This window comes from Cornus florida, unplaced genomic scaffold (assembly GCF_030987335.1).
Source record: "Cornus florida cultivar Cherokee Brave unplaced genomic scaffold, ASM3098733v1 CherokeeBrave_3.0.0_Hap2_Chr06, whole genome shotgun sequence".
NCBI classification, from domain to species: Eukaryota; Viridiplantae; Streptophyta; class Magnoliopsida; order Cornales; family Cornaceae; genus Cornus; species Cornus florida.
In genome coordinates, this window is record NW_026775576.1 from 99,523,542 (window position 1) to 99,539,414 (window position 15,873).

At 34.5% G+C, this 15,873-nt stretch overlaps 2 protein-coding genes across 3 annotated transcripts in view; both read left to right on the forward strand.

The window, feature by feature from the left end:
* The first annotated feature begins 2,739 nt into the window (after positions 1–2,739).
* Positions 2,740–11,056, forward strand: LOC132313300 (phosphoinositide phospholipase C 2-like). The gene is made up of 10 exons (XM_059812013.1): positions 2,740–3,129; positions 5,958–6,154; positions 7,102–7,237; positions 7,325–7,570; positions 7,658–7,890; positions 8,157–8,274; positions 9,250–9,402; positions 9,495–9,581; positions 9,728–10,022; positions 10,529–11,056. Exons 1-9 carry the CDS (start codon positions 2,809–2,811, stop codon positions 10,019–10,021), a joined length of 1,785 nt encoding a protein of 594 aa, XP_059667996.1. The 5' UTR covers positions 2,740–2,808; the 3' UTR covers position 10,022; positions 10,529–11,056.
* A 1,563-nt stretch (positions 11,057–12,619) lies between these two features.
* The window catches only part of LOC132313299 (uncharacterized), a 32,435-nt gene continuing 29,181 nt past the window's right edge, over positions 12,620–15,873 (forward strand). For both annotated transcript variants that reach the window (XM_059812010.1, XM_059812012.1), the window contains exons 1-2: positions 12,620–13,194; positions 14,747–14,906. In XM_059812010.1, coding sequence (XP_059667993.1) covers positions 12,980–13,194; positions 14,747–14,906 — 375 coding nt within the window. In that variant the 5' untranslated portion in view covers positions 12,620–12,979. The remainder of the gene's footprint in view (positions 13,195–14,746; positions 14,907–15,873) is intronic.

Here is a 15,873-nt window from a genome sequence, read left to right on the forward strand (position 1 = left end):
ATAATTATGGTCTTCATCTGTTGGAGAAAAATGAAAATGTCATGTATGTTGTCTTCGGAATCCAATTCCATCACTGGGGACCCGTCCTTTTGGAACGAGCTTATGGCATTGGGTCATTACTTTTTTGGGTGTGCAGGACAAAGACAATTTAATAGGAAAATTTCCATATTTTATCACAATAAAGGATCTTTTTTTTTTTTTTTTTGGATTTTATCTTTCTTCAATATTTTCTTTTGAAAAATCACAAACATATTTGAATTTGTAAAAGTATACTATTAGGAAGTCCATCAAAATATTAGTTCATTTTTTAGAAATATTTGTGGATCCGAGATTTTGGTACATTTGTCTTGCATGTATAAGATAATTATATATTTTTTTCATTTTATGAAAATACATTAGTTGGTTTGGAGAAACTAATTTAAAACTAATTATATAAAAATGCATTAGTTATATTTTATTCTATTTTACTAATAACAATATCTCATTCAATATAAAGTAAGGGTATTTTGAAGAAATTAATTTAAATATTATTCTAGTTCAGCTTTTTATTTAGACTAACCAAACAGAGGAGAATGGAAATGGTGATTCCATTACGTGTTAGCAGCCAAACAGTGGAATAAGAATGGTCATTACATTCCTACATCATTTATACTTGCATTCCATTCCTGTCCCATTTCATTCATGCACACCAAACTAGCCTAGGATTTGTTTGAGAATCGTCTCTGTTTTGCATTTTCTTTGCCAATATTTTTAAAATGATAATTTATTCGATTTAATGGTAAAAATTTGGATTTACGTACATGAACGAAATGCAATTTTAAAAAATAAGGAGATGCAGTAGGAGAAGCGCAAACCAACGAGTGCATGAAATGGGCGAGCATAAGAAAATTAAAAAATGCAATAGCAAACTCGAATTAATAAGCTTGAGAAGAGGCAACGTTAAAAAGCTCAAACTATTGAGCCCATGTGAGTTCGTTGGATTGCTTATTCTTGTAAATTCAAAATTGTATAGAAAGCTCGATTTGATTTCAATTGTTTTTCTTGATTAGTACGTAGACAATATTTTATTAATAATTGTTTTTGTTCTCTTTCTTAATCTTAATCTTAATCTTAATCAAAGTTCCCTGTTGGTGTTAAAACAAATAAAAAATACAAATATCACACAACACTACACCATAATATTAGGACAATTGTATGATAAAAAATATTTAATTTAAAATTATTATATTAACAATTTAAAGTATTAATTATATCATTAATTTAAACACATAATACGAGATAAGATAAAATTAAAGAACATGATAGAATCCTCATCCAAAAAATGTGACCTTCCTCAAATCTCATTTTCTTTTTCAATAGGCATTTGAGAATGTCATATCAACAGATATTTGGTTTGTGTATTGGGCTAACAACGTCATGATTAGGTGTGAACAGTAGTAGTTAGCTTTATAATCAATTGTTTTTTTGTCAATCTCACGATTAAGTGCGAACCGTTAGGCTAATATCCCCAATATTTTTTCAATGTCGGTGTTCTGAAATTGAGTCATCGACCAATAGCAAGACTGCCTACGACTCCTTTTAATAAGGGTAAATGTTGTTGTTTGTTTGTTTATTTATTTATTATTATTATTTTTTAAAAGGATAAATGTTGTGTCCCTTTTAAGTGTCTCTTTCTATGTTCCAAAAGCAGAAGACAAATTTACTTTTGTGCCCATCAGTTCAGGGGACAAAAACGGTAATTTAGTGGGGCCTTTTCGTCTATTGCTTCACCGATGGCCCACACAATTATTACACCTGGAAGGCTGGAAGTGCTATTGGGACATGCTTTACTTGGAAGCCGAATTTACTTTTGTGCCCATCAGTAAGGGGACAAAAAGGTAAAGTAAGGGGATTTTCCGTCGATTCTTCCACTGATGGCAACTTATAGATTTTCGGACACTTGATTTACTACTGTACCAAACAATCATTCCTTTTAAAACAAAACTCACATCATGATACCTTCCCAAAAAAACAAAAAAAACAAAACTCGCATCATGATCTTTGTAAAGAACTCGTAGTCTTGAAATTAGACAATATTTACCCAATGTGAAATAACACGTCTTGTTCAACTTTTTCCTTTATATTAGAACAGTTACAGAGAACCAGCACTAAATGATAGCTTTTAAGTTGGTGGATCCTACCATCTAAATGTGCCCGAACCACGGAATAGAAATATCTTGGTATAGCTGGATGCATGGTTCGTCCATTATGATTGCATTTGCACATGGGTCCCAAGAATTGAATTTTATGCCTCATACAAAAGTGAACATGAATCACGTTACTCACGTGACCGAGAAATATTAAGTGCGGTTGTGACAATGTAATATCAGTTTTTAAATTTATAAATTTTACTGTGTGAACCACAAGATTCAGGTGTCAACTTCCATACCACAACTATTACATTCTTTTAATTATAAGTCCAATTTTTTACTTAATTAATTTTAATTGAATTTTTTTTTTTTTAACAATATTTCAAAATCAAAAGCAGTGATACTCTGGTGAGTGGTCAGCGTCTCATCTAACTTTGGTTGGTAATATCGATGAACTGACCATGGTCTACTTGGTGCTAAATAACTGGCTGACTCAAGTTGAATAATAACCGTTGATCATATAGGACGCATAAAAATCCGAAGGATGATATCTCTCTACGCAATGTTGACTATTGACGCTCCACTTTACGATATGTCAGCGTCCAACGAATTCCATCGACTCTCTAAAAAAATCAAGCACCAACATGGAGTATATATGCTTCTCAAACTATGCTGATTGATGGTGGAATTAGCCATGTCGAAACAAACTTACAGAGTGTGTTTATGTTTCACGAGGAGGTATAAGCTATCGGTAGCTGAAGCTCCATCAGAGATCAAAGAACTGTTTGAGCGTTACTCGGAGAATGGGATCATGACCGTTGATCAACTTCACAAGTTCATGATCGAAGTTCAGGGAGAAGATAAAGCTACCAAGGAGGACGCAGAGGCCATCATGGAGAAACACAAACACCTCAGTGTTTTCCACCGGAAGGGTCTCAATCTCGAAGCCTTCTTTCGCTACCTCTTTGGTGATGTTAATCCTCCCCTATCTTCTCATAAGGTATATATATATATATATATATATATATATATACGAATCTATATCAACATATATATTTATACATTATGCACTTATATATATATGGCCTTGATAATACCAAATTAATGGATATATGTGTATATATAAATCATATGAATCTGTTCGATACCGAGGGCCTTGTGGTGGGTGTACGAGTTGTTTTGCCAATGGAAAAAAAAAATAAAAAAAAATCTGAATGTGCCAATGAATCTGAATCTATGTGTTTTGTTAGGTTGTGGAATACACCGCACAAGTGTTGTACGTTTGTACCGCATCGAATGACTTACTAGCATCACACGTATAATAGTGTGTGTGGGGTTTGTTTGTTGTTGAATGCGGTACAACACATGACTATAGACAAAGTCTAGGTATTACTATATACATGTATTTACATGCTTGAGTTAATTGATAACAGTGATAGACCTATTTTTAGACGAATTTTAGTTTAGATATATGTATGTTATGTATATGATTGTCATCGATTATTATCTATGTTTTAATCTCGGATATATGGATTTGCACATACATACATGTATCTATATGCTTGTATATATATATATTCATAGTCATTATATATGTGTGCAATACTGTACACACGAATACACACACGCACACATATATATATATATATTATATGAATATATGGGGTGTGTATGTGTGTTATGTTGTCAGTCCATGGTCTCTGAAACAGAGCAGGCTAAGTCGCATTGGGTTTGGCTGTTTCTTCTGCATCCCTCGTGTCATATCACATAACGTGTCAATTTTTACTGCACCGTCGGGGCCCCGCCCCATCCCGCCCCATTAATAACGGATATGGGAACACTTTTTATACCGTTTGGGGCGGACATGGATACAAATTTTGTATCCCTCGAGGATCACGGGGCGGGTAAGGGTTCAGTATACATATCCTAGGGGCTCCGCTCCGCCCCACATATATATATATATATATATATATATATATATATTAACAAGTTATTTTAGCGGCTTACCTAATTACTCATCTCTTACAATCCTAATTTGGGATGTAAACTTGGTATTAAATTTACTTTTGTTTTGGTTATGGTGGAAGTTGGAGCTTAGAACTTCTTGTGATTTGGTTGTATTAAATTTTTATTTTTGTTTATTATGTTTTCTGAATTATGGTATGTGCATGTTATTTTTTTATTTTTGTTGGGATACATAATTTTATTTATGTTGTGTCTAGGCTTTGCACATTTAAATAGCATGAGTTTAAGTTCAAAAAATTGGGAGAAAAAAATTTGTTAGCAGAGCGGGCACGGGGGCACAGTATTTTCTAACGGGGCGGGGCTGAATATGAAAATCCAACCCGTTGCGGGTCTCGGGGCGGGTATGAACTTGACAAAAATTAAAAGGGGTAGGGCGGGATTTAGGGAAACCCGCTCCAAAACCGTCCCGTTACCATCCCTAATCACATATCCTACTTTAGATAGGTCCTTTTTATCGCGGATATATTGTGAAATTTTTTATTATTACATTTTATATTTCTAAATTTTTATATATATATATATATATATATATATATTTGTATTTATACTCATAAAATTTTAAAATTATCTCCATTAAAATTATAAAATAATTCCTCAATATAAATTTACCACCGAATTTCTAGATCTGTCCTGCCTCATAGATTATTTTATTACTACTGGCATGGTGAAACATTATCCATTTAGTTGGCTGATTTTTGTGCGTATATGTATCTATCTATTTATCAATAATCTGTCTGTGTGTATATACACACGTGTCTCCCTCTCTATACACACACATACTAACAAAGTCTTTACGCAGTTGCATCCATAGCCTCAGAGACTGTGGATGTAGACATTCTCATAATTTTATCGAATACATTAAAAACTGGGATTTTCTTGAACAGTAAAGCCTCCACCTACCTCAATAAAGGCATAATTTTTGGACATGTCACATGTGCACCAATCCATTACGAGTGATTAGGACCCATCTCAATGTTTCGTTCAGGACTTCCTACCCTAATTGATATTTCCATTGTTGTCCTGAAAAGCTTTTGCAGTACTTAGCAAATTTGCAGCTATATAATTTTCGTGATTTATTAATATACAGCTTTGGATTATGGATTGAGACTAAAATCAGCAAATTATTAAGTATCATCTAAAATATTTTTATGGGTAATAGTGATATGAGCATTTTTCACAGCAGTTCTTGCACCTCTGACTCCATCTATAACCTGTAGTTACAAATCCCTTTTTACCCTGTTCGTAGTTTCATTTTGCAATTTTCATACATATATCTCGCTTCGATAAATTTTCCCTTTTTAGATTTCCAACTCAAATCTGTAATAAATCTGCATTCTAAACAAGTTAATAGCTGCAAAAGAAAAATTGATAGTGGTTAAAAATTTATTTGATAGCAAATGTAATTTGCATATTGGACTTCATATTACCGTATTATGCGTCCTTGATTTTGTTGTTGAAGAACCTTTCTTGTACAAATTGATATGTTATATCACAATTCAGTCAGGCATTGGCGATGGTAAAAGAGTATATTCATTTTACCATATTTACATCTTCCTTGCCCTCACTGTCAATTGGCATATAAGTTCATTTCTTATAAGATAAGCTTAAGGGTGGGTAGGAGATAGTTTTTCTACAATTTTTTCCTCATTGAGAGGTCTTTTTGTTGAACAAATGTATCCCTATTCACTTTTCTGACAGATTAAATTGGTAAAACAAGCTGGTAATTATTGTGAATGTAAACCTTTGGTTATGCTTAAACTTGTTTGAGTAATACATTTTTCGGCTTGTTTTTTAATATTCCAGGTGCATCATGATATGACTGCTCCATTGTCCCATTATTTCATATTTACGGGTCATAATTCGTATCTAACTGGGAATCAACTAAGCAGTGACTGTAGCGATGTTCCCATCATCAAAGCTCTGCATAGAGGTGTAAGAGTGATTGAACTGGATATGTGGCCTAATTCCACCAAGGATGATGTGGATATACTTCATGGAGGGTATTGTCCGACACCAAATCATATTTTGTTAAACAAAGTATTCCTTTCATTGTATTCTTCATTCCTTTGACTAATAAGGTGAAATGTCGTGATGTGGTAAGAAGGATGGTAAGAAAAAGGAACAGAGTGATTTAAGAAGGAAAAAAAAAAATAAATAAATAAAAAATCTCTACCTTGCTTAGAAACGAACGCACTCTCTTTGTTGTACTATTTCAAATGGAAAATTTTAACCATCCTTGCCATTATAACAGAGAGTCCGTTTTATGGCTAAAGACATGCTTTTTCATGTTTAACCGATTGATTTCTTGAATGCTCAGGGTTTTTTGAAAACTTGCACCAGGATTGAATCAGTTGAAATCCTGAATATATGAAATTATTCACAATTTTCTTGTCAAAATATAGATCCTTTGTTTAGTTAATGTTAGCCTTTTCTCTAATGCTATTGATTCCAATATCATCATGCTTTCAACTGTAATCACCACGAAGCTAATATAATTACTATTAGGAAGACAAGAGAGGACCATTTAACCATCTCAATAAGTGAGACCAATCAAGTTGAACCTAATATAATTCTTCTCTAAAATTCATAGAACCAAATCATAGGTCAACAGAACTAAATTCAGATCAGCCCAGCTCATGTACTAGTCTTAATCGCTACATATATTTTACTTGATAAACTAGTCTAATTTGTAAAAAGAATATAATGATCTGATAGTGAAAAGAGAATGTAACTATTTAATACAAATCTGATCAAGACATCACAAAAATGGTGTGACAGAAATTGAACATCAATCCATTTGCTTTATTAATTTATTTCCCGGCTTCCCCCCTTAAGGCTTCATTATTTTACTTGCTAACTATATATATGTTTTATGGTTTTTCAATGATATTGCATTTTTATTGCTTAATTTTATTTCTACAGTTATAAATTTTATTGACATATGTAGGACACTAACTACCCCAGTGGAACTCATCAAGTGCTTGAGTTCTATTAAGGAACATGCCTTCGTTGCATCAGAATATCCTGTTGTATTGACTCTAGAAGACCATCTTACTCCCGATCTTCAGGCTAAAGTTGCTGAGGTGAGTTTATGCTTTCATTTTGAATGCAAGTCTATTCATGGTCTAAAAAGTTATAGTATGACAATTGCAAATTATCGTATTTCATAGATGGTCACGCAAACTTTTGGAGAACTACTGTTTTCCCCTGGGTCAGAATGCTTAGCGGAATTTCCTTCACCAGACTCATTGAAGAGAAAGATCATTGTCTCAACAAAACCACCAAAAGAATATCTTGAAAGTAAGAGTATTAAGGAGAAGGATGGTGATTTACAGAAGATAAAAGATTCGACTGAGGAAGAAGCCTGGGGAAAAGAAGTCCCGTATTTTAATGATGATTTTGAAGCCTTTGACAAGGTACTTTGTTGAATAAATAGTGTAGAACACATAATGAGATAAGAAAATATGTTTATCATGTCATTTCTGAATTACGCGTGGAAACAGAATAACCTAGAGCAAGGAGAGCATCGAGATGAGGAAGATCAAGATTGTGGAGATCCCAAGTTGCCGCAGAATGCTGCACCTGAATATAAGCATTTGATTGGTATTCATGCTAGGAAACGGAAAAGTGAAATCAAGGAGTGCTTACTTGTGGATCCTAATAAGGCTACACGCGTTAGCTTAAGTGAAGAAAAACTGGAAAAGGCAGTTAAAAATCATGGAACAGATGTTATCAGGTAGTTAATTTGATGTTTTTGTGTTCAAGAAATTGTATGTTTTCTTGCTTTGCGTTCTACATACCCCATTACACATGTTTCATAGTTTAGTGGTCTAATTGGAGAGATAATTGGCTTTGTTTACTTATGATATCTTGTTCTACCATAGAATGATTATTAACCATCAAGATGCACTTTGGTACTGTGTTATATGCTCGTATACTTTTGCTTCAAATCCCCCTTCAATTTCTTACATACTTCTTAATCTGGTGATTGGATTCTTATAGGTTTACCCACAACAATTTACTGAGGGTCTACCCAAAAACTACACGGTTTGACTCGTCAAATTACAATCCGCTAATTGGGTGGATGCATGGAGCTCAGATGGTTGCATTTAACATGCAGGTTTGATTATTTTCTAAGCCTTTAGCTTTTCATTTTATATTGTTAAATATGTTGTTCTGTACAGGGTCCCAAACTTTTGTCTCTGTTGGACGTGCATCACATCCCTAGATCTAGTAATAGTACAACTTCAAAAAATACATACACAAGCAAGAGACATACTGTTTAATGTAATTTGAAAATCCTGCCTAAGATATTAATTCCCGAATTAGGAAAACCTATATAGAATAGGTATACAGCAACTAGTGCCTTTTCCGAACTACATGGTTGCATTTTATTGAATTCTGAAAGTTGGGGGTGGTAGGATTGGTGATTGTTTGCATTATCTTGCTTACTGTCTTATGCAGCCTCTCTAGCTTTTATGTTTATTAGTGGATCCAAACAAGGTTAATATTGGGTCTATGAACCTGCAAGCTAGTTGGGATTGCATTTTAGTCCAACAAGAGAAAGCTTGATTTTAGAAGAAGTTATAGCATCCTCGGTGGCTGACATGAACTTCAAGGAAGCCTTATGTATCCGCATGTAACTTAATACATGCAATCATCAAATAGTTGATAATCAGTTGCTAAGAGATTTGGATTTGCTGGAAGCATCAATTAGCAACCTTCAATAGTTCTTAAATTTAATAAGGCTTCTATTTAAGCAATTAATTCTTGGATGTCTTAATGTATGATGTAACAAATTATCCTCCTGAACGAACAGAGCACTTTAAATAAGTGGAGCCATCACAATGGAGGATGGTAAAAATAAAATATCTAAACTGGTGGAATTTGAGCCTACTATACATGGAAAATTTTGTGAGTACTGTGAAGGCAAGATCATATTCATTTAAATCTAATGAAAAAAAAAGGGGAATGATTTTATTTTGACAGGATGTTTAAGGTCCATTTGTTTCTGTCTTATCTTCTATGGTTTCAGACATGGAGAAATGATATGCAGTAAATCTGAATGTACTAACGACGTGTGCTCCCATTACAGGGTCATGGCAGGTCACTTTGGTTGATGGATGGAATGTTCAGAGCTAATGGTGGGTGTGGTTATGTGAAAAAACCAGATATCTTACTGAAGGTTGGGCCTCAAAACGAGGTCTTTGATCCTAAAAAGACTTTACCAGTGAAGAAAACTCTGAAGGTGGGGAAAGCTAGTCTGGGTCCCTTCTCTTCCTTCAATATATATATGTCACTGATGCGCCACTCACTTGAGCTTTGATGTTACTAAAACAGGTGAAAATATATATGGGAGAAGGCTGGTATTTGGACTTTGGCCGCACGCACTTTGACTTATATTCACCACCAGACTTCTATGCAAAGGTATGATTAGAGAAAGGACTTTTCAAATATATATATATATATTTGGCTTCTTCTTTAGTGATTGGTTATCATTTTGGGAGCTCTGGAGAAAATAAAAAACTGCCTTTGTGTGTGGACGTGTGTGAGAATGATCAACTTATGTGCAGGTTGGAATTGGTGGAGTTCCTGCTGATTCAGTGATGAAGAAAACAAGGATAATAGAAGACAACTGGATACCAACATGGGATGAGGAGTTTGAGTTCCCCTTGACTGTCCCCGAGCTAGCATTGCTTCGGATTGAAGTTCACGAGTATGACATGTCTGAGAAGGATGATTTTGGAGGCCAAACATGTCTTCCTGTTTCGGAGTTAAGAACAGGAATTCGTTCTGTACCCCTCCACAGCCAGAAGGGAGAGCAATACAAATCCGTGAAGCTACTCATGCGCTTTGAATTTGTTTGAGGTTGATGCTTCTACCTAATTAAATCCGGAAAATGAAAAAGATATTTGCGTTCTCTGTAGATGTCTATAATTTAGCTGTTTTTAGTTTTCTGGCCAACACTCCAGTGCTACTTTGTGGGAAAAAAAAAAAGGAGGCACAGTCATGGTCCTGCTGTTCCCAATAAACTGTGAAAGCCCGTTCCAACCCATAGCTTGATGTGATGGACTGTGATCAATAGCTTGAGGTGCCAAACTGACTGGTGTGGAATATATGCAGTCACACACACACAATATACAGGCACCCCGAGTTTACCTATACTACCTTCATCTTTGTATAGGTCAAATAAACCTCGTGTGTTAAATATTTATGCTACAATGTAGAACCTCCAGTTATTGGTGCTGTCTATAAATTTTATCCTACAACCATCTTTTTATTAGGCCTTCTTGTGTTGCTTTTATGTTACAAGCTTAAACATTCAGTATTTTCCTGCATCCCTTCTGATCGATTCAACTTTTTTCTCACTTCAGCAAGCGACCTCTGGAAAAGGAAGCCTTTCTTCACTGGGAAGTTGTGGAAGTGTTATCGACAATTTGACAGAATTGGAGCACTTCAAACACAATAATACAGGGTGCTTAATTATGTTTTGATCATTTTTGGGGATTTCACACTCACTGAAACCAAATAAACCTGACAATTTGATTACACGTAGTTCAGCATTCAAGGAGAAATAGAATCCCGGATTTCATGTGATCTTATACCCAAAATGGCTTGTATGCCACCAAAATCATCAGCTTCAACTTCGTCCAGTTGCATTATCTTATCACATTCACACGAGTCAAAAGTCAAGACAGCATTGTTTGTTGCAATGGCAAAAGGTCGGTTGACTAGTGAGGACGGAGTTCAAGTTGAGTTCCCTTTTGGCTTCAATCTTCCCTCTCCTAGGCTTGTACCCCATGTAAACAGAATCAGTGTTGGATATTAGCCTAATTTTGATATGCATCCCATAATTTGGTCATGCATAGATGGAAAATCAGCTTATTTTGTTCTCACACAAAGCATTCTATCACTTGCAGCCAGGGGCGGAGCCAGTGGGTGCATGCCCCTGGCCTGGGCCCACCCTATGTATGTACGTATGGTTTATATTTTATTTTTTACATATATATATATATATATATATATATATATATATATATAAATTTGTATATTATGCTCCCCTAAAATTATTAGTTTCCATTTTTTTTTTTTTTTTGGGTACTCTCTCTATTTTTTACTCTTTAATTACTTTTTAAAAAAGGTCCTTATTTAATCATGCTTTAATTTGCTTCCTTCAAAATTCATTTTTCTTTCCCTTTTTCTTCTTCTTCTTCTTCTTAATTTTTTTTTTTATAAAAATTCCCACTATGCCTCCTGAGTTCAAATCCTGGCTCCGCCATACTTGCAGCTCCTCAAATGGATCAAAAGAAACTGAGATCCTAAAACACTCGCACTATTGGATACTCTCAACTCCTTTTCTCTACTTTCGTGTCCTTTCAGGCTTGCAAAACACTGCCCTTGTAAAGTTTCTGTTTTCGATCACTTCTTGTTTGGTGGAGTCTTTCTTAGTTTCGATTTAATTTAGTTGGAATTTTGAACTAGAGTAAACATAACTTTGATATTGTTTTGTACATATTGAAAATTCTCTGCCTCCTCGTGTTTATCAACATAAGAATTCACACATTGCAACACAATAGTACATTTTTTAGAAAATACCTTAGCTTATTATTAATTTTGTAAACTCAAATATTTAAGGAAAAGTATAAAAAGAAAAAGAAAAAAAGAAGAAGATATCCATGTAAATTAACCAACCTCTTTATAAACACGAAGGCATGAACGAATTCTTAAGTCAATCATGTGAAGTGAATGCTAGTCAAGTTGTATGCCTTTACTAAATTTCTAAAATTCTTTTTCCCTGTTCAATTGAGATTATTTCATTTATCATTTTGACTCCTTTGAAAGAAAATTTAAGGTCGTTGGCATTTATTGATTTATGTTATCACACATATACTAAATTCAAATAGGCGTTCAAGACTAATTACGTTCTAATGTCAAGTTAGATAAAATATTTACAATCATACAAAAAAAAAAAAAAAGGTCTTGTTTATCAACTTTTTATTTGAAAGATTGAAGAGAGTTCAAAAATTTTGGTGGGAAGTTAGAATTGATATTTTAGCAATATAATTATAAATCGAGGACCATAAATGTATATTTGTATGGATAAAGTACAATATTCTGATTTTTATAGGTCAGCTTATATTGTTTTTGTAATCGACCACTTCTCATTAATTTTGTTCTAGTCCGTTACACCGATATCGTGACCATGACCGCAACAGATACTGTGAACTTGATATATATATATATATTCATAAAACACTTATTATAAGAATATTATGGAGTTTTAATTAAAAAATTTGGTCAAAATTAACTGTTAGTTATATATACATATTAAACTACAATGCGTCTTTTTTGTAAAATTTGTATGTGAGTGTTTTTTAGTTGCTTTACCCTTTTTTTTTTTTTAATTATTATTATTATTTCTTGTAGCAAGTAAATATTCATTAACAACACACCACCGTGGTCTAACTTGGGCAAAGAAATCTCAGAACATTGTGGTCGTGAGCGGTGACAATAAACCAAAATAAAAATAAATCACAAACCCTACGAATTAACACCACCACTCTGCCGTGTCCCTGCATATTCCCTCACCGTGCCAGTATGCTACAATTTCTTGAGTGAGAGTGTCCTAACCCTCCGGCGAATTTGTATGCTTCAAACGCCTCAGTCTTTCACTCAGTCATATATATATACACACACATATACACGCACGCATATATAATTTATATATTACTTGAATCGACAAATTTTCGATCTCAATTGTCTCTTAGAACTACTATCTTCGATCTCTCTCTTCCCCACTTTTGGAAAAAATATATTGATTTCCAATGGTGGGAAGCATGGATGCGATTTCCAGGGAAAGAGTTGCCAGTCTCATCAACTCGGTCAAGTTTTCCATGGACATACCGTCGAAGCTTCAACCCTTGCGCCAATTGAAGGACGAGTTGTTGGAATCGGACTACGCCTTTCTCTCCGAGTTTCTCTCTCCCCTTCTTCATCTTCACACCGATCGCTTCAGTCCAGTTCGCAAGTTCGTCACAGAGTACGCATCAACAACTCCTGTTTTACACACAAGCAGTATATCTATATATGTATATATATATTGTCAATAGCATTCTTTTTATTTTTTAATATTATTACTATTAATACTTGTATTAGTATAAATGTTACTAGAATTTTTTGTTTTTTTATAATGTTGTGGATTTTCATCAACAACAGTTAAAATTAATTTGAATACAAAAAAGTGTGTATTTGTACGTAGTATTTATTATTCAAGGACTTGAGTGTGGGTAGAGAGGGGGTTAGGGTTTCTTACCTTCAACTTGCTGATTCACAATTTTTTCTCAACCTTGGGTCAATTTTAGATTTTTAATGAAACTCTAGTCTGTATCCAACTTCAAGGTTTACTTGGAAAAAGATTTCATAGTTGTAATTAGGTGCTATTTGATAGAACTGAAAGCTAAGCTTCCAAACTAAATTATAAGTACTGTAGTTTTAAGTGGTAAGCATAAATTGAGAACTTAATTTAATATAAATTTTGTTGTCAAATGCACTTAATTAGATAATCACTTACTCCGTAATTTATTTAGAATTAAGTATTGAATTGAGTCACTGAACAACACCTTGATGTTTCAGATTTATGCCTCAAAAGGCTAGTTTATTCTTTAGGTTATGGCATTAGTGGATGCCCCATTAAGTATTTGGGCCTTCCTTTATGTTTTTAATCCTTGGCCTCAGAACCTTTGGGATCCCGTGATAAGAAAAAATGAAAAAAAGGTTTCTGAGTGCCTTGATAAATGAGGAAACTTACTTCACCATGGGAGTAGGATCAATTTAGTTCAATCTTGCTTAGCTAACACTCCCATTTGATGCCTATATCTGTCATCGATATATAAAGAGGATTCGTAGAGAGTTTTTGTGGTCTGGGTCCAGGTACTTATATAGAGAGAATTTGGTTAAGCGGAAACTGTTTGTGGGCCTGAAAAGTACAACAGGTTAGGGGAATTTTACTACAAAAAATTGACCCCTGTGACATTAAGGTTGGTTAATCTATTTTTGAGGAATAAAGTCCTTTTAGGGAATAGTTATGTAGATTTTCTAAAGAGCAAGGGCATTTAGTGGTCAAATTTAAGTACAATTATGTGGGATAACGAGTTGAAACTAGGATGGAGAAAGACCCACTTCAATTATTTGAAAGCTATTTATTCTATGGTCTTTTGGATTATCTAGGCTTCGTGGGGCCTCTATTTTTTGACTGTGGTTCATCGTCGTCCTACCCATTCTTGAAACTATCACCTTTTTTTTTTTTTTTTTCTTCCCGGAATTTGAATGGTCGAGAAAGATTGAGCTTTCTTTTTCTTCTTCGCATCTTGAGGAGTTATATTGTTTATCTTTTAATTTGGGCAATGTTGCAAATTGCAAGTGTTGTATGGTTATATTATTGTCATAATGATTTCATCATGCTGCTAATATTTTATTACTTTTACATTTTTTTTTGGTTTCGGTTTAATGTTATATCTCTGTGTGTGTGTGTATGGAGGGATTCCAGTCCAAGAAAAATATGGCTTTTATGATTTTCTGTTTTTTGAATGCAGGATAATTGGCGATATTGGGTTGAAGCATGTGGAATTTTTACCTGAAATTCTACCTGTTTTGGTAATTGTTTTAAAAGATGGTACTCCGGCTGTTGCTCGACAAGCCATCACTTGCGGAATTGATATATTTCGTTGTACCCTTGTAAAAGTTGCAATCCAGGTTTAGTTTCATATCTGAGTCTGTTTCTTGGGATTGGGTGCTTTGTGATTTGACACCTCTGCTGCATTGACTCTTTAAAATGTGTGAAGTGTGTGCTGTAAAAAAACTTTGTTATGATGATCTTTTTTTTTGCATTATTGCTTGGAAACGAGTGAGAACAATATTTTACTCTCTATAAGAAGTGAAAAATGTTATATAATATGAATATGTACCAGTGTCTCTGTGTCCTTGAGTTTGAAGATTTGGTAAATCCAACACTTGAGACATATACCCACACCCGACTCCACATACGCGGTTTATGTAGCATAGGTTCATTCCTATTTGAAATAACATATTTATTAGATAATCTTTTGCAAGTGCTAGCTGCATGCATACTGAACCATATCTATATTTAACATCCTTTTGGAGTACTAAAATTCTGTTATTGATTATCAAAATCTTCTAGAAGTGCTAGCTGTCTGTAGGGCTGCAAACATATCGATCCGAGCCAAGTTTTGAGGTGTTCGGGCTTGACATGCCAAACTTAAAGCCCTGTTCAAGCTTGGTTCGTGTTCAAATGAGCTTGGCATAGCCATTCTCAGGCTAGGCTCGACATTGTTCAACCAGGGTCGGGTCGGGTCGGGTTTGTCTCGTATATGTACATATTTAACTACAGCCGTACATAAGAACTTGCCAGGTGCCGATCTCTTAACCATCGCCGCCACCTGCATTGTGGCCATGGGTGCGCTGGCATTGTGGCCATGGGTGCGCTGGCATCTCTTAACAAGCACGTTTATTCCGCTCCTTGATCATGACATATACGGTTTCCTAATTCTCTCTCTTTCAAACGGATGACCTTTGATGGGCTTTTCCCATTTCTTCCATGGTGATTGCAAAAATAGCGGGAGTGAATAATTAAGATATAGATGAGAGAGAAGTTTGATTTGGAATGAGAGATGAGAGAGCATCTGGAATGAGAGTTGAGAGA

What these genes read in the sequence shown, in the direction of transcription:
- LOC132313300 (XM_059812013.1), top strand. Translation starts at nt 2,809, where the DNA reads ATGGTGGAATTAGCCATGTCGAAACAAACTTACAGAGTGTGTTTATGT. An exon ending in ATTTTGAAGCCTTTGACAAG is followed by an intron (nt 7,571 to 7,657) that starts GTACTTTGTTGA and finishes GCGTGGAAACAG; the next exon opens with AATAACCTAGAGCAAGGAGA. An exon ending in TGGTTGCATTTAACATGCAG is followed by an intron (nt 8,275 to 9,249) that starts GTTTGATTATTT and finishes CTCCCATTACAG; the next exon opens with GGTCATGGCAGGTCACTTTG.